Source organism: Macaca mulatta, chromosome 3, assembly GCF_049350105.2.
Source record: "Macaca mulatta isolate MMU2019108-1 chromosome 3, T2T-MMU8v2.0, whole genome shotgun sequence".
Classification (NCBI taxonomy): domain Eukaryota; kingdom Metazoa; phylum Chordata; class Mammalia; order Primates; family Cercopithecidae; genus Macaca; species Macaca mulatta.
This window is the reverse complement of record NC_133408.1, coordinates 126,948,912-126,976,178: the sequence shown is the minus strand read 5'-3', so window position 1 is coordinate 126,976,178 and position 27,267 is coordinate 126,948,912. Positions and strand designations below refer to the sequence as shown.

The 27,267-nt window shown below is 43.6% G+C and overlaps 1 protein-coding gene across 1 annotated transcript; it reads right to left on the bottom strand.

Moving 5' to 3' along the window:
• Positions 1–593: 593 nt before the first annotated feature.
• Positions 594–26,806, bottom strand: TMBIM7 (transmembrane BAX inhibitor motif containing 7). The gene is made up of 10 exons (XM_015134232.3): positions 26,436–26,806; positions 21,365–21,639; positions 17,638–17,716; positions 16,289–16,342; positions 14,397–14,487; positions 9,755–9,792; positions 9,582–9,669; positions 6,408–6,497; positions 3,533–3,580; positions 594–1,164 (listed from the first exon to the last, which is right to left on the bottom strand). Coding segments are annotated over exons 1-10 (915 nt in total). The 5' UTR covers positions 26,438–26,806; the 3' UTR covers positions 594–1,014.
• Between the last annotated feature and the right edge of the window lie 461 nt (positions 26,807–27,267).

Genomic DNA, 27,267 nt, shown 5'->3' with positions numbered 1-27,267 from the left:
GTGAGAACCTGTCTCAAAAAAAAAAAAAAAAAAAAAACAGTTCTGGATATTGGTTGCGCTGAACACATTTGAACAGTACACTTAAAAATAATTAAGATGGGCCAGACACGGTGGCTCATGCCTGTAATCCCAGCACTTTGGGAGGCCAAGGTGGGCGATCACTCAAGGTCGGGAGTTCGAGAACCAAGATTGTGCCATTGCACTCCAGTCTGAGCGACAGAGTGAGACTCCATCTCAAGGCAAAAAAAAAAAAAAAAAAAAGGCTAAGATGACAAATTTTATGCTATGTGTACTTTATCACAATTAAAAATAAAAATGAAATTAAAAATACCTCGGGACTCCAAAGAAGGCTAATTTTCCCAACAGTCAGAGGAAGTGGTCTCTGAGGTAAGCCCAGAAGCATGGTGGGCGGTGACAATAGCAGCTAACGCTCTGTCCTGAGCCTTTCATGTACATGAACTCGATCAAAGCTCTCTATACTCCACCAGATGGATGCTATTACTCTCTCCAGCCTGACTCTAGAATCCAAGAGAAAGGCAGAATTCTTTGATTTATCTTTTGGTTTATCGCTTTAAAAATATCAGATGCCAGAATATTCCCACAGAATGTCCAAATCAAGAGAAGAGAAAGAAGTAAATGTAGGTTTCTGTAGTCAATTGTATTCATGTGGAGATATGTTGTTTACAGCTTTAAATAGTGTTCAGAAAACTCCAACAAAGGAATGGGCATCTTACAAATGTTTGTAAGTATGTAATTATGATACTTATCTTTTGAATCTATACAAATTAGAAATGTCCCCAGAAAGTTTTGCTACGTGACAATGGAACTGAAAATAAAACAGCTACAGCTATCATCTACTCAATGCTAGGTTTCATTGGAAAAAAAAAAAGTATTCTTAAATATTTTTAAAATAAAAGAGCTTCTGAAATGGTGACTTCTGCATGCCCGAGCCTGGCAACACTTCACAGCATCCCTCCTTCCTCTTCTCCGCATGAGCCAGCCTTGGTTGTGTGACTACCGTCCCAGTCCAATCAGACGCAGAATAAAAATGAAAAGGTTGATGATGTCCAAGTAGATGTTCAGGGCAGCAAAAACATATTCTTCAGGGTCCAGGGAATAATGGTGGTGCCCTCCCAGCATGAGCTGCACATCCATCACCAAGTACTTGAAGAAAAGGAAGAATTAGCTACTTAAATTGTACATTTCTATGAAATAAGTGTCCCAAATGATCTGAAAAAAAATATTTTAGCATCAGGAGAAACATTGTCAAAAGTCTGTTTTGGGCTGAATATGTTATTCTTACAGCCCCAGTTGGTCACTGGGTCCCCAAGTTTGCACTCTATAAAAACAGGTGCCTCACCTCAGCTGTGAATCCCTTCTCCCCCGTTTCTCCCTATGTCTCATTCCAGCACCTTTGGAAGGAAAGCTAAGGTGGCAAATTATTCCAATTTGCCCAAGACTCTGATATTCTGGGAAAGTCCTCAGTCCCAGGCAAACTGGGATAAATTCATCATCTTTATAAAAAAAGGGGGGGGGAACCCAATGGCAGAGGATGCAGCTTTGCTCTTAGCCTCTGTCTATCACCCTGGAGTCCCAGTTTCTCTGCAGAAGTGGTTTTCTTTCCATTCCGTCCCCAAATCTCTGACTTTAATTTATTGCTTCTTATAAGAGGGGATATAATGACTCTCAATCATTTCACAGACATGCATGGGATGGTTAGGACTGCAGCTTCTCGGGAGAGGTTATGTGCTTGACAGGAACATGGGATGAGCTCGATCCAGTGGTGCCCCGCCCATCCAGGAGGAACAGGGCTCAGGATACCACCCAGGACACAACCAACCCACAGGGAAGCCCCAGCCAGGATTCAGACTCCTGTAAGCATTTGGGAATGAGGCACCCTGCCTCACCCGCATGCCCCCCAACTCTGAGAGTTAAGCATCCCCCAAAATTCAATTTTCTTTTCCAGCAATTTGTTTGGCATAGGGAAGACCTGTTTTGAGTCTACAATCGTTTTTACTCTGCCTGCAAACGGGAAACAGAAACACCAACATACTTTTGCATGGAAATATTGTTTGCAAGCATCAATACAGCAAGCATCAACACAAAAGGTCCGAGAGCGTAGGAATAAAGGAAAATGAATGCAAATAATTTCCCTTTAAATAGGAAAAGAAATGAGAAAACTGAAATGTATATGCTTAACCTTGTCTCCACCCATACCACCCTAAACACACCCGATCTCATCTGAAATATATATGCTTAACCTTAACCTCCTGGTGTGAATTTTTCTAACATTTGAAGGATATAACACAATTCCAACAAAATAAAAATGAAGCAAAATGTGGATAATGTTTAAGCCTAATGATAATATGTAGGGTTTATTACACCATTCTTGATCCTTCTGAATATGTATCAATACATTCTCGATATGTTTGGAAATTTTGAAAATAAATAATATTAAAAAATAAAATCTCAGCTGGGCACAGTGGCTCATGCCTACAATTTCGGCACTTTGGGAGGTGCCAAGGCAGATAGGATTACTTGAGCTCAGGAGTTTGAGATTAGCCTGGGCAACGTAGCAGGACCTTGTCTTTACTAAAAATAAAAATGCAACCAGCCAGATGTGGTGGCATGTGCCTGTAGGCCCAGCTACTGGGGAGGCTGAGCTAGGAGGATTGCTTGAACCCAGGAGATGGGGCTGCTGTGAGCCATGATCATGCCACTGCACACCAGCCTGGGTGACAGAGCAAGACCCTGTCGCAAACAAACAAAAACAACAAAACCCTGAAAGATGTGATATGATAAAAGCATGAAATGGAATTCCATGCAGCCCTTGAAAAAAAATTAGTTGGACCCAGGTCTGCTAATATGTGGAGGCCATTATTTTTAAGTGAAAAAGCAAAGGCAGAACATTATACATAGTATAGCTAAGTTTGTGTAAGAAATGGTGCCTATGTGTAAAGAAATTCTAAAAGGATTCCAAGAAACTGCTAACAGTTGTTCCTTCTAGAGATAGGGGATAAGAGAGGGACTTTAATTTTCATTTTATAATCTTCTATGTTGTTTGAATTTTAAAATGTGTGCATGTATTACTTTTTAAATAAAACATTCCTTAAAATAGTTTTAAAGATACGACAGCAAGAGATGGGACTAAATGGAAGGAAAGACATTCCCAGATACATTAGCAGTGACCTCCACCAGTTCTCTAGGAGAAGTTTCTATTGTGAAAGAATAGAAACTGGTCTGGAGGGACAAACAAAAAAGAAACCACACCCCTGCTACACTAAGTTTCAAAGCTTATAAATAATTCTTTATTCTTTTCTGAAATATTCACTCTTTCAACAAAAGTGATGTTTTCATGGATTGGGAAGACCATCTGGCTCTCCAGAGGGTAATGGTTTTAAATATGATCCTTTAAAAAGGAGCTGAAGAGTTTCCAGTGAATTCCTAACCCCATGTGACTCCAGGCCTAGCACAAGGGCTTGTCATTGCACATATCACATTCTTTACCAAAGAGATGGAGCAATGGACTTACGAATGAGAAGAGCACAGTTCCGAGTCCAGCATACAATAGATGCAGCCACTGCAAAGAGAAAGGATACGGTTGTATATGAAGAAAAAGATTTGGAATAATGAAAGGGGTCACTTAGGTCACCGCTGCCAGATAAGGAACCAATATCAAGAAAGCTGAATCTGGGGGGGAATTCATCTTTTCTGTTTTTAAAACTAAATTTTATTTTATTTCAATAGCTTTTGGGGAAGAGGCGCTTTTTGGTTACATGGGTAAGTTCCTCAGTGGTGATTACTGAGATTTTGGGGCACTCGTCACCTGAGCAGTATATACTGTATCCAATATGTAGCCTTTTTACCCTCACACTCCTCCCACCCTTCCCCTAAGTCCCTAAAGTCCATGATAGCATTCTTTAGTCAACAGCACCCACTCAATTCCAATGAGCAAGCAAATAAAAACTAAGCTTGCACATGCCAAATAATATTCACCAAGTACATGCTAAATGTCTCATGCATGGTAGGGCAAGTAGAATGTATTAGACGTATTTCACTTTGTGACCCATCCACATACATAGTCCTTCTAGAGAATCTGCCCTCTCCCCTCAGTTCAAGGAACAGGAAGCTTTGGGGTCATAGTGACCTTCACACATCCTAGCTAGAGCTGATTGACAAGCAGTGGAAGACCCCAGCTCCAAAAACAGTGAGTCTGATGACTGATCAGGGACTTCTGATATGTCGGTGGGCTTAGACAGATGCACTAAGCCAGCTGGAAATCAATTCTCAGGATAGAGGGAACCAAGTAGCAGAGGCTGTTGTATCTTTAGCGCGTGCTGGCACTATTACTGCTATAAGCAGAGGTGGCTAGTCAACTCAGCCACAGAGAGGAAGGCACGGTTTTCATTCCTCGGAATCCCAGTTCTTCTTCCCACCTAGGAGGTCTATGAGTTTCTCTGGCTCTTTGCCTTAAGCTAGTCCGAGTGGTATCTGTTCCTTGCAACACAAACAGCCCCAGTCAGAATATGGAACTAGTCTAAATGCCAAATGACTTGGTTCTATTGGGGAAGAGGATTAAAAAATGGAGTACAAAATCTGAAAAAAGGCTACATATTGGATACAGTATATACTGCTCAGGTGATGAGTGCACCAGCATCCTGAAGAGTTCTTCAGGATGAGAGAGCTGGTTCTGAGAGGGGTGGGCAAAGCACTGCCAGCTTTCACCAAGGATAGTTTCTTGGTGAAGACAATCAGAAGCCAGTGATACAGTCTGGGAGACACAGTATATCCAGACTGAGCTAATAGCAAGAAAACACCTGATCACTGGAATCCAAAGGTTTCAAAATTGCCAAAGTCCAACAAGCATGTAGACGTAGGGAATGGCTCCAACAAAGCCTTCCATTTAAACACATATGCAAGACTGTAGATGTTTGTGACAGAAAATTTAGAATGGGAACTAAGATCTATCTATCTAGTGGGAAAGAGTTTTTTAACTGCACCTAAGTTATACTGTAAAGACTTATGGAACCCACCTAATATTTGCATTATTACTACCAATATCTCTGCTGCCATTAATAAGTGGAGAACTGGGGCCTTTTAAGGCCCATCTTTGTGATGCCTTTGAGTTTATCTCTAAAGTGCAGGTGCCACCTTCCTAGCTCGAAGCCTATGGGGTCATTCATAACACCAAGAACTGTTGATTCTGTGTATGTCTAAAGATCGTGTAACTAGTTCACTTGTCGCCCAAGAAACTCCTTGGTTCAGCATTGGGACCAAGTTGGCCTTAAGGTTTTAGTCAAAAGGGTCCCAGGCCCCAGACCAGCTCTCAGTGGATCTGGCCTCCACACAGGAGCCACTGACTGATTGCCAGCACCAGGCCACATCACACCTCTCGGTCTCTACAGCCCTTCAGAGTCAGTCCATGGACTGTGCAATGAGGTGGGAAGAGCATGGTCACTCGAGTCGCCCTGACCTGGCCTCAGTGCCACCCTGGCCACTCACTCCCTGTGGGATATAGATGAATTATTAAATTTCTCTGAGTCTGTTTTCTCATCTATAAAATAGATGAGCTATGTACTTTTCAGGAATGTTGTCAGAATTTAATGTGATGTTTTGTGAAAAACACATAGGCCTATGTCCAATATCTAGTAAGAATTCAATGAATACATTAAAGAAAAAAAAAGCTAGAATTGGAAAATAAGGAGCCTCCTCTAGGCTGCTATCAGAAAGGCCCAAACAAGTCTTTCTTTCCACTCCTGGTACTTCAAACGAGCAGCACCCAAATATAGGAGAAGGAATCTGGCCTGCCCTCATGGGTAGGCTCACCTCAAGACCCTCTTGGAGAAGAACAACTGTCTAGGGTTGTGGCTCAATGTTCACATGCCAGAGTTTCTGCCCATGGTACTTCCTAACAACCACTGTGGGGGCCACTAGGATCTGTCTCACAAACCTTCATTTAGCAGGAGGAGAATGGAACTGACCACAAGCACAGCTGCTGTGCTGTGCAACCCATTGCAGTTTGCACTTAGGCCATGCTTCCCCCTTCTCAGTCCTTGCTGGGAGCAGCAGGGCCCTCCCTGGAAGACATGTCACCACCCTGATGATTGACTTTAGCTCTGGGACTTCCTGATGGCCTTGCTGAGCCGCCCTCAGACCACGCCGTGTGCTCCCACTCAGCCTCCCCTCCCTCTCCTTCACTCGAGGCCTGATATGCCTTCATGGTCTGACAGCTCCCCCAGCTGTTGGCTCCCTGCCCCTTTTCTTTTGTAGGCATTTCTCCTACTAAAATCTTTGCGCGCTTATCCCCAACTCCACGTCTGCTTCTCAGAGGACCCAGACTAACATAACCAGCACTTCATCTATATGTTTAACAATTCTCTGAGGTTTCCCAGTAAGATCTCACTCACATATGATCGCACGAAGATTAAGATAATTCCATAGATTAAAAGCACGAAGCAGAAAACGAACAGCACTCCATTTAGCAAGGTAAAATCCCACTGAGGAAATATAAACAGCATAAACAACTCAGTTATCATCTATAAGACATTTTAGGATGTTTAAAGATGCATCTTATACCCCATAGAAGAAACTGGCCCGTTGCTAATAATTTACCCTGATCAATTCCAAGAACCATGAAAATACATTAGCTCCAACTACTAAAAAATGCTACATAAAAAGTGTTATATTGACTGGGAGAAAAAGGTAGAAGTATGCGTGAAATGCCAGTAGCCATGAGTTGATATTTGGAAACTGGGTAATGGGTACCTAGGGGTTCATTATATTTTTCTATTTTTGCACTTATATGAAATTTCCCATAATAAAAATACATTGAATGAGTAGGATGCATATTTGAAGGTATAGGATGATCATATAATCATTTATATGTTCAAAAGCATGCACATAGAAAACATTAATGGAGTGAAACATACCAAGGTGTTAACTGGCTATCTTTTTCACATTTATATGCATATATTTTAACAAAAGTATATACTAAACTTTCAGAAGTTACTGCTAATGATTCTTTTGTAATTTGGAAATGCATTTATGTGGTTTTTGTTTTTGTCTTTATAAATCAGTGACCCAAATCAGCCTGAGGAGATTAAGGTTTTCTTAAGAAAGAGGATATTTATCTTCTGGCCTTAAAAAAATTAGATTATGCAGACAAACAAGAGCCTGTAATTCAGTATATTTTCTTGCAAGAGTATTTTCCTAATTCTTTCATTTCCCCCATCATTAAGGCAGGATAACTGGGGTGAGGTAAATTCAGGTGGGGAGCCCTGTCAGCTCTGACCAAGCCCAAGAGATAACAGGTTCCAAGTCACGCCTGTGGTGGGCTGTCAGCTTCAGAGGCCCACAGAGCATGCAGTCACTCTGGGATCCAGGTGACGTCATCCAGGAACAATGGTGGGCCATAGCGTCCACACCCCAACCTCACCCCGTTCCCTTCCTGGCCAGTGCCAAGAGCCCACACAAACCACAGCCACATCCCAAATTCCCAAGCCCCACTTTAGAGAGAAAGGCAGGCAGACAGGGAGGCTGAACAGCTGAGCATTTTGTATCCACATGACACTATCACCCAGCCCAAAGGAACTGCTTCAACTGTGAGATCCAATTACAGTTAAACCAAATGGACGTTTAGTTAATTTTCTCCCGGCTAAGTCGACAGTTTGGGTTCATGAAAAAACTCAGACTCATTGTGTTCCTACATTTCCTCTGCATCCCTTGGGTTGTGGTTGGACTGAATTTTGCCATCCCCAACACATAACTTAACAAAGGGAAAAAATGTGGTTGACCATGGGTTCAGCTGCCTTTCAAAGTCATCAACGTCAATGCCATCTTTAAAATACTTTCTGGCCGGGCACAGTGGCTCATGCCTGTAATCCTAGCACTTTTGGAGGTGAGGCAGGAGCATTGCTTGAGCCTAGGAGTTCAAGACCAGCCTGGGCGACATAGGGAGGCCCCTACTCTATAAAATATTTAAAAATTAGCCGGGGGTGGTGGCAAATGCTTGTAGTCCCAGCTACTTGGGAGGCTGAGATGGGAGGATCACTTGAGCCCTGGAGGTAGAGGTTGCAATGAGCCATGTCTGTACCACTGCACTCCAGCCTGGGTGACAGAGCAAGACCCTGTCTCAAAAATAAATAAACAAACAATTAAAAAAAAAACTTTGCAATGTAATATTCACTCCCCTGAATCCAGGTCATAGGTTACCCGTGACTTAAAATACTAATGGGCTTTTAAAAAAGTATTCTGGCAGTTTAGAGGATTTTTTGAGATAGAGTCTTGCTTTGTCACCAGGCTGGAGTGCAATGGCACGATCTCGGCTCACTGCAACCTCCGCCTCCTGCGTTCAAGTGATTCTCCTGCCTCAGACTGCTGAGTAGCTGGGAGTACAGGCGCGTGCCACCACACCCAGCTAATTTTTTTATTTTTAGTACAGATGGGGTTCCACCATGTTGGCCAGGATGGTCTCGATCTCTTGACCTTGTGATCTGCCTGCCTCAGCCTCCCAAAGTGCTGGGATTACAGCACCCAGCCATCTTAGAGTATTTTAAATGGCTTAAGAAATCTGTGCATTCAACAGTGGCCCACCTTACTCATTGCAAGGAAGCCTATCTGTGTACAAATCGGCTGGTATCTACAAATGACCAGCTTTAAGATGGCAAATACTGATCTCATCATCAATTAAAGTTGAATCTCTAACTTTTGATACAGTTTGACTAAATATCTAGTAGATCCTTCTGTCTCTGACACTTCTGTTTCCACCAGGAAAAGGCTAAAATTCAGCATGTGTATAAGACCTTCCTTATGATGTTTGCCAAACAGCTTGGGAAATGCACTCCCTTCTGTGTAAGTTATTTACCTGACTAAGGCCAGCCCATTCTTAACAAAAGGAAACTGACCAGGACTGAAAGGAGGGGCCACAGGAAATGCTGCATCAGATCTCAAGAACACCCTATGGTTGGACAGAGGCTGAGCCATCTCACAGTTCAACTGAAATAATCTCGAATTATGAGATGTCCTCTGGGACATCTTGACATTTTGGAGCCTGGTAAACTGTACAACTTTTAAATTTTTAAATTCCCTGTATCAGTCAGCGCCCTAGCAAGGAACAGATGACACACTCAAATAGAATGATCTGAGGAGGGTTTGTTTGTAAAGGAACTATCCACAGAAGTGTCTGCAGGCAACCAGAACGGGTAGTGCAGTAAGCTAGGCTGGCAGCCAGCCAAAGAGCTGTTACCAGTCCCAGGCCCAAAAGGGGAAAGGAGAGGGGGCAGTTACAGGAGCCCAGAAGGTGTGTTGAGTTAGCCATCTTGTGATAGGCAGTGAATCTTGCTAAGGTACACCGCTAGCCGAACAAGAACTTGTCACTGGGAGGAAGCCATGGGAATCAGTACCTCTCCCTTCCTGCCTCTGTCTCCAGCTGGGACTCCCCATTGGCCAAAGTCCATGGAAAGCCCAAAGGCAAGAGGGCCCTGAAGGTGAGACCTCCAGGACTGAGAGAGCAGGGGGAGGCATAGGGAAATGTTTCGGGGACAAAGGGACATACCTGGCACATACCCTTCAATAATACCTACTTTTGTTTGTAGAGCAAACAAAGTGAGTGCTAGTGTCACCAGAGTGGTTGCAGCTGTTGCCCATAACACTTCCTCGGCCTTGTAGAAACTAAAACCAGAGACTGTGATTATTGTTCACATACATTCCAAGAAAAGCACACACAAATCAAAGGAAATGTGTATCAAAGACTCACACTGATATGGCTCCTAGCAGCAGACCTTCAAGAGCTGTCTAAAAACAAAATTCACAATAAATCAGAAGCCTGCTTCCCAAGGCATGGGGGCAAGGCCCAGAATTCAGAAGAGGTGATTTGAGGGGTGTGCTTCCGAGCAGGGTCTAGGGAGCAAGGGGGAATATGCACAGCCTGGCACACACAGCCACAGGGTGACTATGGGGAATAAACAGAATTCAATATTTCCGTAACATCCTCCCTAGGATGGACAAGAGAAAAGTATTAGTAAACATTTCTTTGAACACTGTAGTAACTTTAACATACTCAGTGAATTAAATATGTATTAATTATGAATGTAGAAACCAAGGTAAAAAGGTTCATTTGTAGACCATATTGTTATTCATCAAAGGGGGCCACCCACACAGTATCAATGTTTCATCAGGACAGGATATGTGATATCTAAGCTTCATAACACTCTGGTTACAGACACTTTCCACGGCACCTGAGGGACAGCCTTCCAACCTCAGACATGGGATGAGAACCAAGGTCTTCCCAGTGCCGGAGATGGGGCTGGAGGGCAGATACTGGCAGAGCAGAGTGTGGAGCTGCACCTGCAGGTGCCAGCCCCGGGCTTAGGAGGACTGTCATCACGCAGATAGAGCCAGGGGTGCGGGGAAAGGTGGGTAAGGGTAGGGGCTGAGAGCCAGTGGGCAGTCAGGCTGGAGGATGAGACCAAGAAAGGCACTGAGGTTGTGCCCAGGCCCACAGACCTGCCAAGGCGTGAGGATGACAGAGCAGTGGCCACAGGGCTAAAGGCATGCCCAGCCCCAAGGCTGCTCTGCCAGAGGCAAATCCAGAGACTGGGCTGACCCACTGGTCCACAGGCAGAGCCAGGAAAGACTCCTCCAGTCTCCAGGGGTAAAAATGAAGGCACATCCTAGTACGAGGCCTGCGAGAGAGGGCTTTGAACTCCCGCTGGCCAAGGATGGCTGGGAGCAGAGGCTGGGAAAGAAGTGGAGTCCCCAAAGTCCTGGGTCGCCTGTCTGGCATTTCCAAACCCAGTGGGTAATCGCCTGATTCTCTACCTGGTACAACTTAATGAAGTAGGTTGTCTCTATTTCCATTATAGGGAAAACAGTGTATCTAGTCTCCATACAAATGATATTTAATAATGTGCTCGCTTCCAACCTTCCTCTCCAGATGACTTTTTTCCTCTTACACTGGATCAGTTGCTTCCTATTTCTCCAGCTCCAGCAGCACATAAAGGAGGTATGCATGTGTGTGGTGTGGGTGGTGTATGTATGAGTTTGTGAGTGAGGTGTGTATGGTGTGTGTGCCTCTGTGTCTGTGTAATATGTGTAAGTGTGTGAGCGTGCATGTGTGTGTGGTGTATGTGGTATGAGTGGTGTGTGTAAATGTGTGGTGTGTGTGTGTATGTGTTGAGTGGTGTGTGTAAATGTGTGGTGTGTGTGACTGTGTGTATGTGCTATGAGTGGTGTGTGTAAATGTGTGGTGTGTGTGTGACTGTGTGTATGTGCTATGAGTGGTGTGTGTAAATGTGTGGTGTGTGTGACTGTGTGTGTATGTGCTATGAGTGGTGTGTGTAAATGTGTGGTGTGTGTGACTGTGTGTGTATGTGCTGAGTGGTGTGTGTAAATGTGTGGTATGTGTGACTGTGTGTATGTGCTATGAGTGGTGTGTGTAAATGTGTGGTGTGTGTGACTGTGTGTATGTGCTATGAGTGGTGTGTGTAAATGTGTGGTGTGTGTGTGACTGTGTGTATGTGCTATGAGTGGTGTATGTAAATGTGTGGTGTGTGTGACTGTGTGTGTATGTGCTATGAGTGGTGTGTGTAAATGTGTGGTGTGTGTGACTGTGTGTGTATGTGCTGAGTGGTGTGTGTAAATGTGTGGTATGTGTGACTGTGTGTATGTGCTATGAGTGGTGTGTGTAAATGTGTGGTGTGTGTGACTGTGTGTATGTGCTGAGTGGTGTGTGTAAATGTGTGGTGTGTGACTGTGTGTATGTGCTGAGTGGTGTGTGTAAATGTGTGGTGTGTGTGACTGCTATGAGTGGTGTGTGTAAATGTGTGGTGTGTGTGAGTGTGTATGTGGTGTGAGGAGGGTGTGTGGTGTGAATGGTGTGAGGCGGTGTGGGGTGTGTGTGACTGTTGTGTGTGTAAATGTGTGACTGTGTGTTGTGTATGTAGATGTATGACTGTATGTGTAATTGGGAGCAACTGAGAGGAGACAGGGAGAGAGAAGAGGAAATGGTTTCAAGCTGGAAAACGGATTTCGGTTTTGGAAAGAGCGGAAGGGAGAGTAGGAAGAGGCCGTGGAAGTCACAACTGTCTGAAGACTTCAAGAGCTCAGAACATGGGCTCAAGGGGCCAAAATTCTATGGGACAAAAGCTGTTGTCAGTGAATGTGTTTTCCTTTTTTCCCTCAACTCCTTTTCTGAAATGGGCTTTTTCCTATATATCTTCTAACCCTTGGACATGACGTTAAGTCTGGAAGACATAACAAATGCTTTACCCCTGTATAATATCTCTTAAGCCGTTACTTGCTTTGAGATAAACAGCAAAACCTCAGAGATGAGAGCTTTCTTGGAGACCAATAACTTTTGTCTCTTGTAATAAACGTTAAGGCCATTTAAAATGTTTAAATAAAAAACTCAAACATTTCTGGGAAACCAGCACGCCCTCCTGTCGCCCTTCCCCACCGTCTCGGCTCCCAGATTCCCGCCTCCGTCTGGCTTCCAGCCCCGCCCCGTTCTGAGTGTGATCTCTGCTGTCAGCGCAGGAACTGGGACACCCCACTGCTGGCCTGGGCAGTGAGCAGGGTACCCACACCAGCTAACGAAGGCTCCTCCATGCTCTGGCAGGTGAGGAAATGTCCAAACCTGAACAGCGGGCAGCTAGTCTTCTCCAGCCTCAGGAGCCGGCTATTCCTCCCAGCATGTAAATCCCCAGGGTCGCTACACAGTACTGGTGCTGAGTCTCACCGACGGTCACGTGCTCCCGCTCGCTTTGACCACCAGGGGGCGCAGAACCAAACCTAGGCTCCAGACACGAGCATAGGACTTGACGCATTTTGTCCACGAATCTAACCATTAACTTTTTCTACCCTATTTTTCCTTTCATCAGATTTTTCCATTAATTGATCTTATCTTTATATTACTGATATTTTTGTAAGCCACCTCAAGTCTGATTTGGAATCAGATGGGGAATAAATCAATTGGCAAATAAATCTTCCCATGAAAGAAAGATCAACACTGCTTGGGTAGAAATGCCAACCTTCCCAAAAAAAGAATCGTTTGCTGGCCAGGCGCAGTGGCTCACATCTGTAATCCCAGCACTTTGGGAGGCCAAGGCGGGCGGATCACCTGAGGTCAGGAGTTCGTAGACCAGCCTAGCCAACATGGTGAAATCCCGTCTCTACTAAAAATACAAAAATTAGCCGGGCGAGGTGCCGTGCACCTATAATCTCAGCTACTCGGGAGGCTGAGGCAGCAGAATCGCCTGAACCCGGGAGGCGGAGGTTGCAGTGAGCCGAGATCGTGCCATTGCGCTGCAGCCTGGGCGACAAGGGTGAGAGACTTCTCCAAAAAGAACTGTTTGCTGACACCCTCCTGAATCATACTGAGACGGTTCTGGGTTTTCGTAAGAGGACCCAAACACTCTCGGAGTTACTATCTGTGAGCTTCAGAGAGGCCACACCCCCGGGAGGCAAGAGGTTTGGCCTGACTGTTCCGCCTGACTCCTGAAGGATGCCAGGTCACTGGGGAGGAGCCCTGTGACCTCTGGGCAGCTAAGCCCTGAGTTGGAATGCGGGGAAACTGGTGGAAATTCGAGTTCTATTCAGGTTTAGAAAAATCTAGGAGCTTCAGGTACCTGCTGAGAGCTGGCACGATCCTGGGGTTCCTGTGGGCAGCACAGAAAGGAATTGGCTACAAGAAAGGGAGCCACCCAGTGTTCTGTGGTCCAGGGTGGCACCAACGACAGAAAATGGGCAGGTGTGGCGAGGCCTTGTGAGTGGAAGCCACCACAATGAGGCGCTGGGGAACCCGGAACCCGGGACCGGGAACCAGGCCGCGGATCAGGAGAGCCCTCTCAGCCCCTGACTCTGCGGTGCTGCAAAAGCCCTCGTGAGCTGAGATGCAAGCTGTGGAAATGAGGGAGAACCTCGCTCCGAGATGGGTTCTGCTCCCAGTGGGATTTGAAGAAGAAATAAAATACATTTTACAAGAATAAAGAAATATAAACTTCTTGCACATGACTTTGTGAACTAGACGTGGAAACCACTCTCCATAACAAAATGTACTTGCGCCTGAGAGGGGTCCGGCAATAGCCAGGTTAACTGTTCCTGAAGTGTAACCCAGGCTCGGGAGTGCGCGCCCCCAGGTGGCCTCATCAGAGGCAAATGTGCCGGCACGAAGTCGCCCAGATCCCCAGATCCCCTAATCTGCTCAAAGGGTGTGATACCATCTCATAAGTTTACTACTTCATTACAAACAAAATTCCGCCAAGAGAACGCTTCACACATAATTTCTATCTGTATTACTCCACAGGAAGAGTTTCCATAATAAAATGAAAGAATTTAATAACGCGACAAAAATATATTTCAGAGGTGAACTAGAACAGGTGCTGACAAGGTTTACTTACAAAGAATCCCAGGAGAATGTAATTTGCAGGCACCTGACGGCGGAGATTCCCACAGCAAGCAAGTATAATCAGTACCACAAAAAATGCTGGGCTGGAGGATAATTTAAAACCACGTGTTATTTGTTTTCAGTGACTATATCATAGCATATTTTATTATACAGAGATAAATAGATGTAGATATAGATCATAGTATTACTATGATCTTACTTATCTCATAGTATTATAAACAAAAATGTTAATTATTATTTTTGCGTTTTCTTAACTTGGTTTTTTTTTTTTTTTTTTTTTTTGGAGACGAAGTCTCGCTCTTGTCCCTGAGGCTGGAGTGCAATGGCGCGATCTCGGCTCACTGCACCTCCACCTCCCAGGTTCAAGCGATTCTCCTGCCTCAGCCTCCCAAGTAGCTGGGATTACAGGCACCTTGCCACCAAGCCCGGCTAATGTTTGTATTTTTAGTAGAGACGGGGTTTCACCATGTTGGCCAGGCTGGTCTACAAACTCCAGACCTCAGGTGATCCGCTCACCTTGGCCTCCCAAAGCGCTGTGATTACAGGTGTGAGCCACTGCACTCGGCCTTCTTAGCTTTTAAAGTTAACTTTTCTCATTTCCATCCACAGATAACTTATGGGCATTAAAATATTTTTATTTTAAAATGATTATAGATTCACAGGAATTTGCAAAGAGATAAAGAGGTCCAATGAAATCTTCACTTAGTTTCCCCCAGTGGTTACATCTTATGTATTTATAATACAGTACCAAAACCAGTAATTTGACATTGATACAGTATATATATATATATATAATTCTGTATCATCGAATTATGACACAAATCTATGTGCACTATCACAATCAAGATTCAGAACTATCCCTTCAAGAAAACATGCACAAAGACCTCTCTTATACTACCCCAGCCCTGTAGAGTGTGAAAGTCACCGATGCCAAGATGGAGTCACTTAGGTCACACCCAGAATGGAGCCAGAGGCCATGAAGGAGGGGATCTGTATATCTGAGATAAGAACTAGCCCAAAGGCCTTTTAAAAACCCACAAGAAATTTCTATATGCCCCACATGTCCCTACATGTCCTGCCTACATGTCTATAACAGGGTATATCATAAAAAATTCCTCGGCCGGGCGCGGTGGCTCACGCCTGTAATCCCAGCACTTTGGAAGGCCGAGGCGGGCGGATCACAAGGTCAGGAGATCGAGACCATGGTGAAACCCCGTCTCTACTAAAAATAGAAAAAAATTAGCCGGGCGCAGTGGCGGGCGCCTGTAGTCCCAGCTACTCGGGAGGCTGAGGCCGGAGAATGGCGTGAACCCGGGAGGCGGAGCTTGCAGTGAGCCGAGATCGCGCCACTGCACTCCAGCCTGGGTGACAGAGCGAGACTCCGTCTCAAAAAAAAAAAAAAAAAAAAAAATTCCTCAAGATCGCAGCATTCCAGCCAAGCTGCTCTGACAAAAACATTTGCCTGGTAATGGCTATCTCCACCAATGAGTTAGCACCAGCTCCCGTGACAAGCCCCTGTGGCCAATGATCTTTGTTTCAAAATAATTTACATAGACTTCTCTTTGCCTTTTAAAGACTTCCTCTTATTCCAACCTCTCCATCATCCATCATGGCCTGTGTATCCCACCTTGCAATGCCCCTGCCACTTCCAAATACACTCTGCAGGAAGCCTCTCTGTCTGTCATTAATTTAGGCTGACAATAGTAACACCCACACCCACACACTCAACCCTACCTCCTGACAGTCATTAATTTGTTTATTTTTTATCCCTATAATTTTATCATTTCAAGAACGCTATACCTTGTACCTCATTTTGAACAGTAAAAGAACCTCAGGCAATAGACAGTAGAAAAAACAAATTGTATTAAGTCCAATGATACTTACAAGGTTGCATAGATGAACCAGGGGTTTTTGAGCACCCAAACTTTTAAAGCCTCCCTGGTTAAAAAAAAATTTAACACAGTTTTACACAATAAATATTTCACTAACTAATATGTATTTAAGTAGAAGTAAAGCGATATCATAAGAAGAAAGGAAGAAACCCTAACTGATGAATAATGATGGATGGGGATGAAACAGTGAAACATTCTTTTTCTTAAAATAGATATATTCATAATAAGTTATAAGTAAAATTTGGATGAATGCAAATGTCCTAATAAAGGTTTTTATTTTTAAAATGCTGAGATTGATATGTGTGCAAAGCAAAAGAAATCAACTTCTCATCTGTTTGTTTCATAAATATAGATTTTCATAGGATATGTTTAAGCAGTGACAGATCATAGTCCCTCAAATAAGTTATTTCTTTTGTTTTTAGAGACAGGGTCTTGCTCTGTTGCCCAGGCTGGAGTGCAGTGGCATGATTGTGGCTCACTGCAGCCTTGAACTCATGGTCAAGTGTTCCTCTTGTCTCAGCCTCCTGAATAGCTGGGACTACAGGCATGTGCCACCACATCTGGCTAATTTTTATTTTTATTTTTGTAGAGATGGGGTTCTCACTATGTTGCCCAGGTTGGTCTTAAACTCCTAGCCTCAAGCAATCCTCCCACCTCAGCCTCCCAAAGTGCTGGGATTACAGGTGTGAATCACCTCACCCAGCCCCCTCAAATAATTTCTGGATTTAACACTGTTCCAGCCTCCAAGGTCTCCATAATCTCACCTTTCTTTTTCCTTGAGAGAGAGTCTCACGCTGTTGCCCAGGCTGGAGTGCAGTGGCTCAATCTTAGCTCATTACAGCCTCCACCTCCTAAGTTCAAGCTATTCTCCTGACTCAGCCTCCTGAGTAGCTGGGGTTACAGGCACCCACCACCATGCCTGGCTAATTTTTGTATTTTTAGTAAAGACAGGGTTTTGCCATTTTGGCCAGTCTGGTCTTGAACTTCTGACCTCAAGTGATCCACCAACCTCAGACTCCCAAATTGCTGGGATTACAGACATGAACCCCCACGTCCGGCTCACCTTTTCTTCTCTATCCAGTTTTAACTGTGGAAACAGCTCAGGAGAAAATAAAAAAGAAAGCAGTGTCCAAAATAAGAGTTTAAAAAAAGCTTTTTTGCTTCGGTTAGGAAGTGAAAGTAAAATTCTAGAAATCTACTACCACCTTGGTCTAGGAGTTGCCTCAGAAAAACAAAAAGAGACAAACTGTTTTTAAATGATCAAAATTAAATTAAGCTGATTCAATAAGAATTAATGTGAACAACCTAACACTTAATTCTACATCAGTCATAAAGACTTACCAGAAAATAAACACACTGGTAATTACCGCAGTGAGCAACAGCTGAGCTGACAGGAGGAGGAACACTTTGATAATGAAAGCTGAGGAGACAGAAACATTATCTTTATGACAAAATAGTCAAAAGTAACTACATAAATGTAATGACTTATTTTTGACATTTAATGAAAGGATTATTATTATTTTCTTTTTTTTTTTTTTTTTTTTTTTTGCTTTTTTTTTTAGGATGAGAAAGGCAGTGCTAGTTTACAGTCAGCAAATGGAATAACAACAAAAATGCAGCTCTATAGAACTTTTAGAGCACACACAATCCAGATGGTTGGATAGAGGTGTTTTATTGGAGATCTGATTGTTTTATCCATGGGAGCTCCAGAATTTTCTCTTTTTTCTTTCTTTCTTTCTTTTTTATTTGGAACAGAGTTTCACTGTGTTGCCAAGGCCAGAGTGGAGTGGCACGATTTCAGCTCACTGCAACCTCCACCTCCCGGGTTCAAGCGATTCTCTTGCCTCAGCCTCCTGAATAGCTAAGATCACCACCACTCCCAGCTAATTTTTTTTTTTTTTTTTGTATTTTCTAGGTAGAGATGGGGTTTCGCCATGTTGCCCAGGCTGGTCTCAAACTCCTGATCTCAGGTGATCTACCTGCCTCAACCTCCCAAAATGCTGGGATTACAGGCATGAGACATCACGCCTGGCCAAAGTTCAGATTTTTCAAGACGAACTCAGGAATTTAATTCCTTGTCATGCACACCCCATCCTCCTTAGGATCAAACATGATTTGAAAGCCTCACCGTGTCACAGGCCCATCATTAGGGATCCAGAGAAACTACCTCCCTGCACCAGACAGCAGCAGCACTTCAGGACTGTGGGGAGAGGGGATGTCTCCTTGGAGATGGATTTGGGCTGCAGAGAGTTTGTGGAGCTTTTCTGCCACTTTCCTCTCCAGCCTACCTGCCTGTAGTAACTCTCTTCTCTTCTGCTTCCTGATGCATAAATAGATAACTTGGTGAACTGTACATGAGGCCAAAGAGTTCCAAAGGAATGACAGGCCAACATACAAGGCACAGCACATGGGCACCTCTTTCTGCTTACATCCTGGGCCCTCTGAATATAGCACTGGCAATGGCAATTTGCCTTTTATGTGGCTTTATCCCAGTTTCAAAGGAAAAAAAGAAGTAATGCTGCTTAAAATTAACTTATAGGATTGTCAACTATCCTTTTGCTGGGCAGTTTCTATGCATAGGAAGTATGACAACAAAGCAGTGGATCTAAGCTATCTTAATAAAAATAGCAGAGCATATATTCCCAAGTGTATGCTGCCTACATGAAAATATTCATTTAGCTCACATTAATTTGTCATCTGCTATGTAGCAGGGACTGTGGGGGAATATATTAAATGTGGCCTAGGCTCACAAGAATAGACATAGAGATCAATGGAATTGAGGTGACAGTCCAGAAACAAACCTTTCTATTTATGGTCAATTGATTTTTAACAAATATGCCAGGAAAATTCAATGAAGAAAGAATAATTATTTTGACAAATGGTGCTGGGAAGCTGGATATACACCTACAAAAGGATGAATTTGGATCCCCAACTAACACCAACCGCAAGCCATAACGTGGAGTCATAATGGCCATAGCAGCTCACCTACCATCTCACTATAAATGAATGAGAGCTCCCAATTCAAGACCAATATAAGAGTTGACCAACTGAGTCAACCCACAGAATTATGAGAGATAATAAAATGGTTGTTGCTTTCTTTAAGTGGACAAAGGATTTGAATAGACATTCCTCCAAAGAAGATATATGAATGACCAATAAGTATAAGAGAAAATTTGCTAATGAAATGTAAGTCAAAAGTACAATGAGATAACACTTCACCGTCGCTAGAATGGCTATAACCAAAAAGACAGACAATAACAAGTGTTGACAAGGATGCAGAGAAACAGGAGCCCTCATACATTGCTGCTTGGAATGTAAAATGGTGCAGCCACTTTGGAAAAGTTTGGCAGTTCATCAAAATGTGAAACAGAGTTATCCTATGGTTCAGCAATTCCTGGGTATCCACCCAAGAGAAATGAAAACATATGTCTACACAAAAACTTGAATATGAATGTTGACTGCAGCATTATTCAAAATAACCCAAAGGTGGAAACAATCTAATTGTCTGTCAACTGATAAATGTATAAACAAAGGTTTTCTATTCAGGCAATGGAATTGTATATGGCCCATTCATAAAAGGAATGAAATACTGACACATGCTACAACATGGGAGAACCTCGAAAACATTAAGTGAAAGGAAATCACAAAAGACCACATGTTGTATGAGTCCATTTACATGAAATGTTCAAAATGGATTCATAGAGAGGTCTGAAAGTAGATTAGTAGTGGCAGGGGTTTGAGAGAGGGAGGATGGGAGTAACTGCCAATGGGTATGGGTTTCTTTCCTTTTTTTTTTTTCCTTTGGTAAAGATGGTGTTTCACCATGCTTCCCAGGTTGGTTTTGAACTCCTGATCTCAAGTGATCTACCTGCCTCGGCCTCCCAAAGTTCTGGGACTACAGGCATGAGCCACTGCGCCTAGTCTGGGTATGGGTTTCTGTTTGAGGTGATGAAAATATTCTAAAATTGATCATGTTGATGATTATCAACTCTAAATATACAAAACACCAGTGAATTGTACACTGAAAAGGGATTTTTATGATTTGCAAATTAGATCTCCATAATGCTGCTTTAAAAAATGACAAACCCCATAACTCAATCCATTACCCTGCTATACTTTTCCTTTTCTCCACAGCACTTACATCTTTTCATATACTATATAATTTTTTTTAGCTGGACAAAGGCCAGCCTCTACCCTCCAGGAGAGGCAGATATAAATAACCGACTCTTACACTGGCAAGGAGGCTCTACATATTTTTCAATTAGACCTGAAAGACTAATTCGATTGGACTCCTTAAGCCTCATTTTCTCACCTGTAAAATGGCAATACAACTTCTGTGTTTGTAGGGTTGTTGTAAGGACAAAATGCAATAACATTGCCCTTGCACAACACCCTGTGTCGGCCTGGTATTGATCGCAGAGACAGCCAGTGGGCTCAGCTGAACAACTCCAGATAGAGGTGGCCATGTGATACAGGTGGGTCAATGATGTGGCATTCAAAACTCTGGGTGTGGTTTCTAGAAATTCCTCTGAAAAGAAGACTGGCTTGGTCAACTCTCAGGATACCTGCAGCCCTCTCTTGGCTCTACTTTGCCTTTGGCTGTTTGCCTTTTCCTTCTCCTACCTCAAAGGCTAGAGCTCCAAAAGGCAGCTTTCCAGCCACAGGAAAGGAGTGGTGAGGGCCACAGGGAGACCAACAGGATTCAAAGTTCGCAGTCCACCTGCAAGTTGTCCAGGCCCTCAGAAGGCCTAAGGGTGGCAGAGCGGAAGCTTTAAAACTTAAGCCAATATTATGGTATCACCTTGTATACAAGTAAAAACATTTTATGATCCATGACTAATTCATATTTCCTTAAAAAAAAAGTTATTCACCATATGTTTCTTATGAGTTTCTGAATGCCCTGGACAACTTGGAAGCAGTCAATTATAGCAGTCCTACATCATGTTTTACGAGAAAGCAGGACTCAGAAAAACTAAAAACAAAATTATATCTGGCAATCTACACTGTGGAAACATTTTAAGAGAACATGTGCTCTTCTCTTCTAAAAAGGTAATTTCTTTATTCTCACCTCTGCGGACAGATGCATCTGAGAAAGGATTGCCTAAAGTTGCATTGCTATCACCTGGGGTGATGTCATCTGAAATTTCTACCACATAGGTATTCAACTGCTCGGTGCCCTTTGGCCGTGGCTTCTCCCGAGTTTCTTGTGGCCCAGCTGAAGATGAAGGTGTGTAGCGCTCACCAGATTCGGACTGGATGTTTTTATCTGCTGCTTTCCGAATCAGATGTTGATGATCTCCAGAACCAAAGTCTATTGGTTCGCTGACCTCCAAGTCCAATTTCCTAAAGGGGGAGAATTGTTTTTCAAGTCCTTATGATCACACCTCTACAACCTTAGCATCCTCATAGTCGTTAGGCGATTTCTTCTTAATTTTAACTGCCTTAGCTCAATACTTACCAAGTTGGTGCTCAGTAAATATTTGTTAAATGAATGATAACATTTAAGATGAAACCCATAGAGTAAAATAATTTGATTGTATTATGAAATTAATTTTTAAATAAAATTTATTCAGCAAAAACTTAATGAGTGCCAAGCATAAAGATGCCCTTGCTGTCTCTGCCCTCCAAGAGCTTACATTTTGGAAGACAATATAATCAAACAATCATATAAAAGGCAATACAGGCCAGGTATGGTGGCTCACGCCTGTAATCCCAAAACTTTGGGAGGACGAGGCAGGCGGATCGCTTGAGGTTGGGAGTTCAGACCAGCCTGGTCAACATGGTGAAACCTGTCTCTAATAAAAATACAAAAATTAGCCAGGCGTGGTGGCAGGCACCTGTAATCCCAGCTACTAGGGAAGCTGAGGCAGGAGAATCGCTTGAACCCGGGAGGCAGAGCTTGCAGTGAGCCGAGATCGCGCCACTGCACTCCAGCCTGGGTGACAAAGTGAGACTCTGTCTCAAAAAAAAAGAAAAGAGGGCAATATGAGCAGACCAGGAACATTGGAGGAAGTCTTGAGAGCCCTGAAGGAAATCTGGAGGAACTTGCAGGGAGTAGAAGAGGTTGTCAAAAGGTTCTAGAGAAACTGAAGGTTAAGCCATGGCTGGAAGTGAGTAGGGATTAGTCAAGTGAAGAGGTGGGGAGAGGTTTTCCAGGCAAGGAACCAGCCTGGACCAGGACTAGAGAAAGCAGGGATGGCAAGTTCCAGAAATGTACCTGGAGCAGGGAGTTTGAAGGGGAGAGTGGAATGAGGTTACATGGAGAAGTAGTGGGCATGCCTCTGAGAGGCTGGCAAGCCGAGTTAGGGAGTCTGGACTTCATCCTGAAAGCCATGGGTATGATTTTTCAGAATAGGATTCCCCCAGTGATATCCACATCCTAATTTTTGGAACCCTTGTCTATGTTACCTTGCATGTCAAAAGGAACGTTGCAGATGTGATTAAGGACTTTGGGATGGGGAGATGATCCTAGATTATCTGGGTTGGTCCAATCAAATCACAAGGATTTTTATGATCATAGGTATAACAAGGCAGCAGGAGGAGCAGAGTCAGAGAAGGAGATGTGACAACAGAAGCAGAGGTCAGAGCGATACAATTGTTATCTTTGAAGATGGAAGAAGGGGGCCATGAGCCAAGGAACGCAGGTGGCCTCTAGAAGCTGGAAAAGGCAAAGAAATGGCTTTTCCCCTACAGCCTCCAGGAAGGAACCAGCCCTGCCAGAACCTGGATTTTAGCCTAGTGAGATTGGTTTTAGGCTTATGACCTCCAGAACTGTAAGATAATAAATGTGTGTTGTTTTAAGTCATTCGGTTTGTGGCAATCTGTAACAGCAGCAACAGGAAACTAATACAATGGGGAATCAAGGAAGGTTTCTCAGCAGGGACCCATGGAGATCTCCTAGAAAGAAAGGTTACTCTAGGTAGTGTGGAGAATGGGCCACACTAAGCCAAAGTGAGGCAGAGACCAGAAATCCAGATATGAGATGGCAGTGGGCTTTGCCACAGTGCCTTCCAGCCTGAACACAGTTCTTAAGAAACTACTACTAGGCCGGGCACGGTGGCTCACAACTGTAATTCCAACATTCTGAGAGGCCAAGTGGGTGAATCACGAGGTCAGGAGTTCGAGACCAGCCTGGCCAACACAGTGAAACCCCATCTCTACTAAAAATACAAAAATTAGCTAGGCGTGATGGTGCACACCTGTAGTCCCAGCTACTCCGGGGGCTGAGGCAGAAGAATCACTTGAACCCGGAAGGCGGAGGTTGCAGTGAGCTAAGATCGCACCACTGCACTCCAGCCTGGGTGACACAGTGAAAGTCCGTCTCAAAAAAAAAAGAAAGTCGCTACTAAATGGACAAAAAACTGCAAAGCAAAAGGCCCCTATTAACCTTCTGGGTAACATGAAGTCTCAGGCAAGCCCCTGCTGCTGCGTTCTGTTGCACAGAGTCACGAAGGGGCTTGAGAAGGACACTGCTGAGACAGCAAAGCCTCGGGCAAGCTGAAGGCCAAGCGGGAAAGGCATAAATAGAAGGTCTGAACAAAATGCCAGGTCTTGGAGAAGCAGATGCAGTGTGGGAAAGATGTCCTTTCTCCTCAAATTAATCTCCAAATTTTACAAAATTCATTGGGATTTTTTTTTTCAGTACTTGCAAATGTAAGTCCAAAGTTTATCAGAAAGAGTAAAGGTGTGAGAATAATCAAGAAAAAAATTAGAAGGAGGAGGTTTATGGTGGAAGGGATGATTTACTTTTATCAGGAATCAAAAGATTATAGAGCTTTTTAATGAAAACTGTGGTAATAGTGTGCCAATAGATAAACAGATCAATGAGTTGGAAGAGATTCAAGAAACAGACTGATGTACAAAGGATAATTTAATATTTGATAAAGGTGAAATTTCAAATTATTGTCCCATGGTGTGGGAAAAATTAGCTATGTACTTGGAAAACAAAATGGAGTTTAATAGCTATTTCACATCTTATACAAACATGTATGCCAGATGAACTAAAGATATTATCATGAGTAGTAATAGCCATAGATATTCTACAAGAAAATACAGGAATATTTGTGTAAGTCTTTGCAAGAATGACACCATATAAGAACTGCTTTGGCCGGGCCCGGTGGCTCATGCTTGTAAATCCCAGTACTTTGGGAGGCCAAGGCAAATGGATCACCTGAAGTCAGGAGTGGGAGACCAGCCTGGCCAACATGGCAAAACCCCATCTCTACTAAAAATACAAAAATTAGCCGGGGCATGGTTATGGGTGCCTGTAATCCCAGCTACTCGGGAGGCTGAGGCAGGAGAATCGCTTGAACCCGGGAGGCGGAGGTTGCAGTGAGCCGAGATTGCATCATTGCACTCCAGCCTGGGCAACAAGAGCAAAACTCTGTCTCAAAAAAAAATGCTTGGCAGATTTGGGGTACAGGAGCACTTTAGATACCACTACAAATATTAAACGCAATTTTTTTTTTTTTGAGACAGAGTCTCACTCTGTCGCCCAGGCTGGAGTGCAGTGATGCGATCTCAGTTCACTGCAAGCTCCGCCTCCCAGGTTCACGCCATTCTCCTGCCTCAGCCTCCTGAATAGCTGGGACTACAGGCGCCTGCCACCATGCCCAGCTAATTTTTTTTTTCGTATTTTTAGAAGAGACGGGATTTCACCGTGTTAGCCAAGATGGTCTCGATCTCCTGACCTCGTGATCCTCCCACCTTGGCCTCCCAAAGCACTGGGATTACAGGCGTGAGCCACTGCGCCTGGCCAAAATGCTAAAGTTTAAGTATAATATTTGTGATATTTACTATACTGTAAGAAGAACTTTAACAAAGAAAAATGGGCAACCCAGTAAGAAGATGAGAAAAGCCCAGGCACAATGACTTACAACTGTAATCTCAATGTTTTTGGAGACCAAGGTGGAAGGATTGATTGCTTGAGTCCAGGAGTTTGAGACCAGCCTGGGCAACATAGTGAGATCCCATTTCTAAAAAAAAAAAAAAAAAATTAGCCAGGCATGGTGACATGTGCTTGTAGTCCCAGCTACTCAGATGGCTGAAATGGGAGGATTTCTGTAGCCCAAAAGTTCAAGGCTGCAGTGAGCTAGATTGTGCCACTACACTCCAGCCTGGCCAACAGAGCAAGATCTTGTCTCTAAAACAAAGAGAGAGACAGAAAAGAACATCAATAGGCAATTCATATGGTCAATAAACTTAGGAGATGATACCTCACAAATAACCAAAGAACTGCAAGTAAAAACCAAAAAGACTGGCAAAGATGAAAAAGGTAAGTCTGAGAATTGCAAGGCTGTGAAGAGATAGGTAATAGAGAATCCAGGGCCACAGAATGACCTGCATGGACCCTACACATGTTTGTGTTCATGGGCCCCTTCCTCCAAAAAATACTAAAAATTGTATGTTATGAGTGCATTGGTACAAAGATGAGTATAATCCTTTCCGGAGTCATTATCTATTACATATTCATTATTACATTCACTTTTTTCTCCTGCTTTAAAAAATTAAAATGTGTTTATGGCCCCTAAAACTATCGTGAGTCCTAAGCACTGTGCCTACTTGCCTAGTATCAGTCCTGGGACACCCTCATGGGGGCATAAACTTTTGCCGGGTCGGTGGCAATTTAGCAGCGTCTATCAGAATTCAAAATGTGTCTTACTTTAGCCCCAACAGTTACATTTTTAGAAATGTATCCCACAAACCTATCCATACAAATAGGCAAAGATACATGCATAAGGAAGTTCATTACACCGTTCATTGTTTGTAACTACAAAAAAATTTTAAACAGTTTAAATATCCATCAGCAGGGGAATGGTTAAATTAACTTTGGCACAGGAAAAGGCAGATATATATGGATTGATGTGGAGAGTTCACTTTTACACACTTTTAAATTTAAAAACTAACATTAGAAAATAACATTGAGCAAGATCACATTAATGTTGTACCTACATCCACACACACACACACACACACACACACACACACACACACACACACTTCCCGAGACTGGAAAGATACACTATAAACTGTTCATATGATCATCTCTGACCCAGCAGAGTTGGGAAACACACTCTGAATAGTATGAATTTTTACAATGAGCATCTATTACTTATATAATAACAGAAAAAGATATTTACATTGTGAAGAGAAAAGGAAATATTTCTCTTTTTGATAAAGTTTGGACTCCTCTGAGGAAAGCAGTCTTCACGCAGAGCTGAGAGGCACTAGAGGATGCTCAGATAACCAAGTTGATTTCCTCTCCAGTGTCTTGCAAATCAGAAGCGGGAGAGGCAGCAAGATTTTCAAAGCACTCAAAAACAAAAACAAAGCCACAGGCAACTGAGTTTTCCTCATGAAACTATATTTGGCTGGTGCCTGAATCACAAAATGAGGCTTTCACTTGGCCCTCAAGTAGCTCTCCCAGCTCCTGAGCTAGTGGTAGGTCATCCAAAGCCTGGGCAGGAGCTGGGACTGAGAGGTAATGTTCTGAGCGACAGTTAGGAGAGTGGCAGTTGGAGCATGGGTGGACCTAGGTGGAGGGGCCCTAAGTCAAGCGCTATCTGCCAAGCCTCATTCTGGTCAAAGAGCCACGCCAACGCACTCCTTATTGTTTTAGGCAGAACTGCACCCAAATCTCCAAATGGATTCCACTTCAGAGAACAAGAGGCTCCTGGATGCTGTGGTTTGTCTCAACCACGTTATCACTTTCTCCTAAGCAGGAGGAAGATGTTTATGAAACTCCACCAGAGGAGCCCACCAGAGATCCTGCACAGTTATTATGTTGGCACAAAAGTAATTGTGGTTTTGGCCATTAAAAGTAATGGCGAGGCCAGGCACGGTGGCTCACGCCTGTAATCCCAGCACTTTGAGAGGCCGAGGCGGGTGGATCACCTGAGGTCAGGAGCTGAAGACCAGCCTGGCCAAGATGGTGAAACCCCATCTCTACTAAAAATACAAAAATTAGCCGGG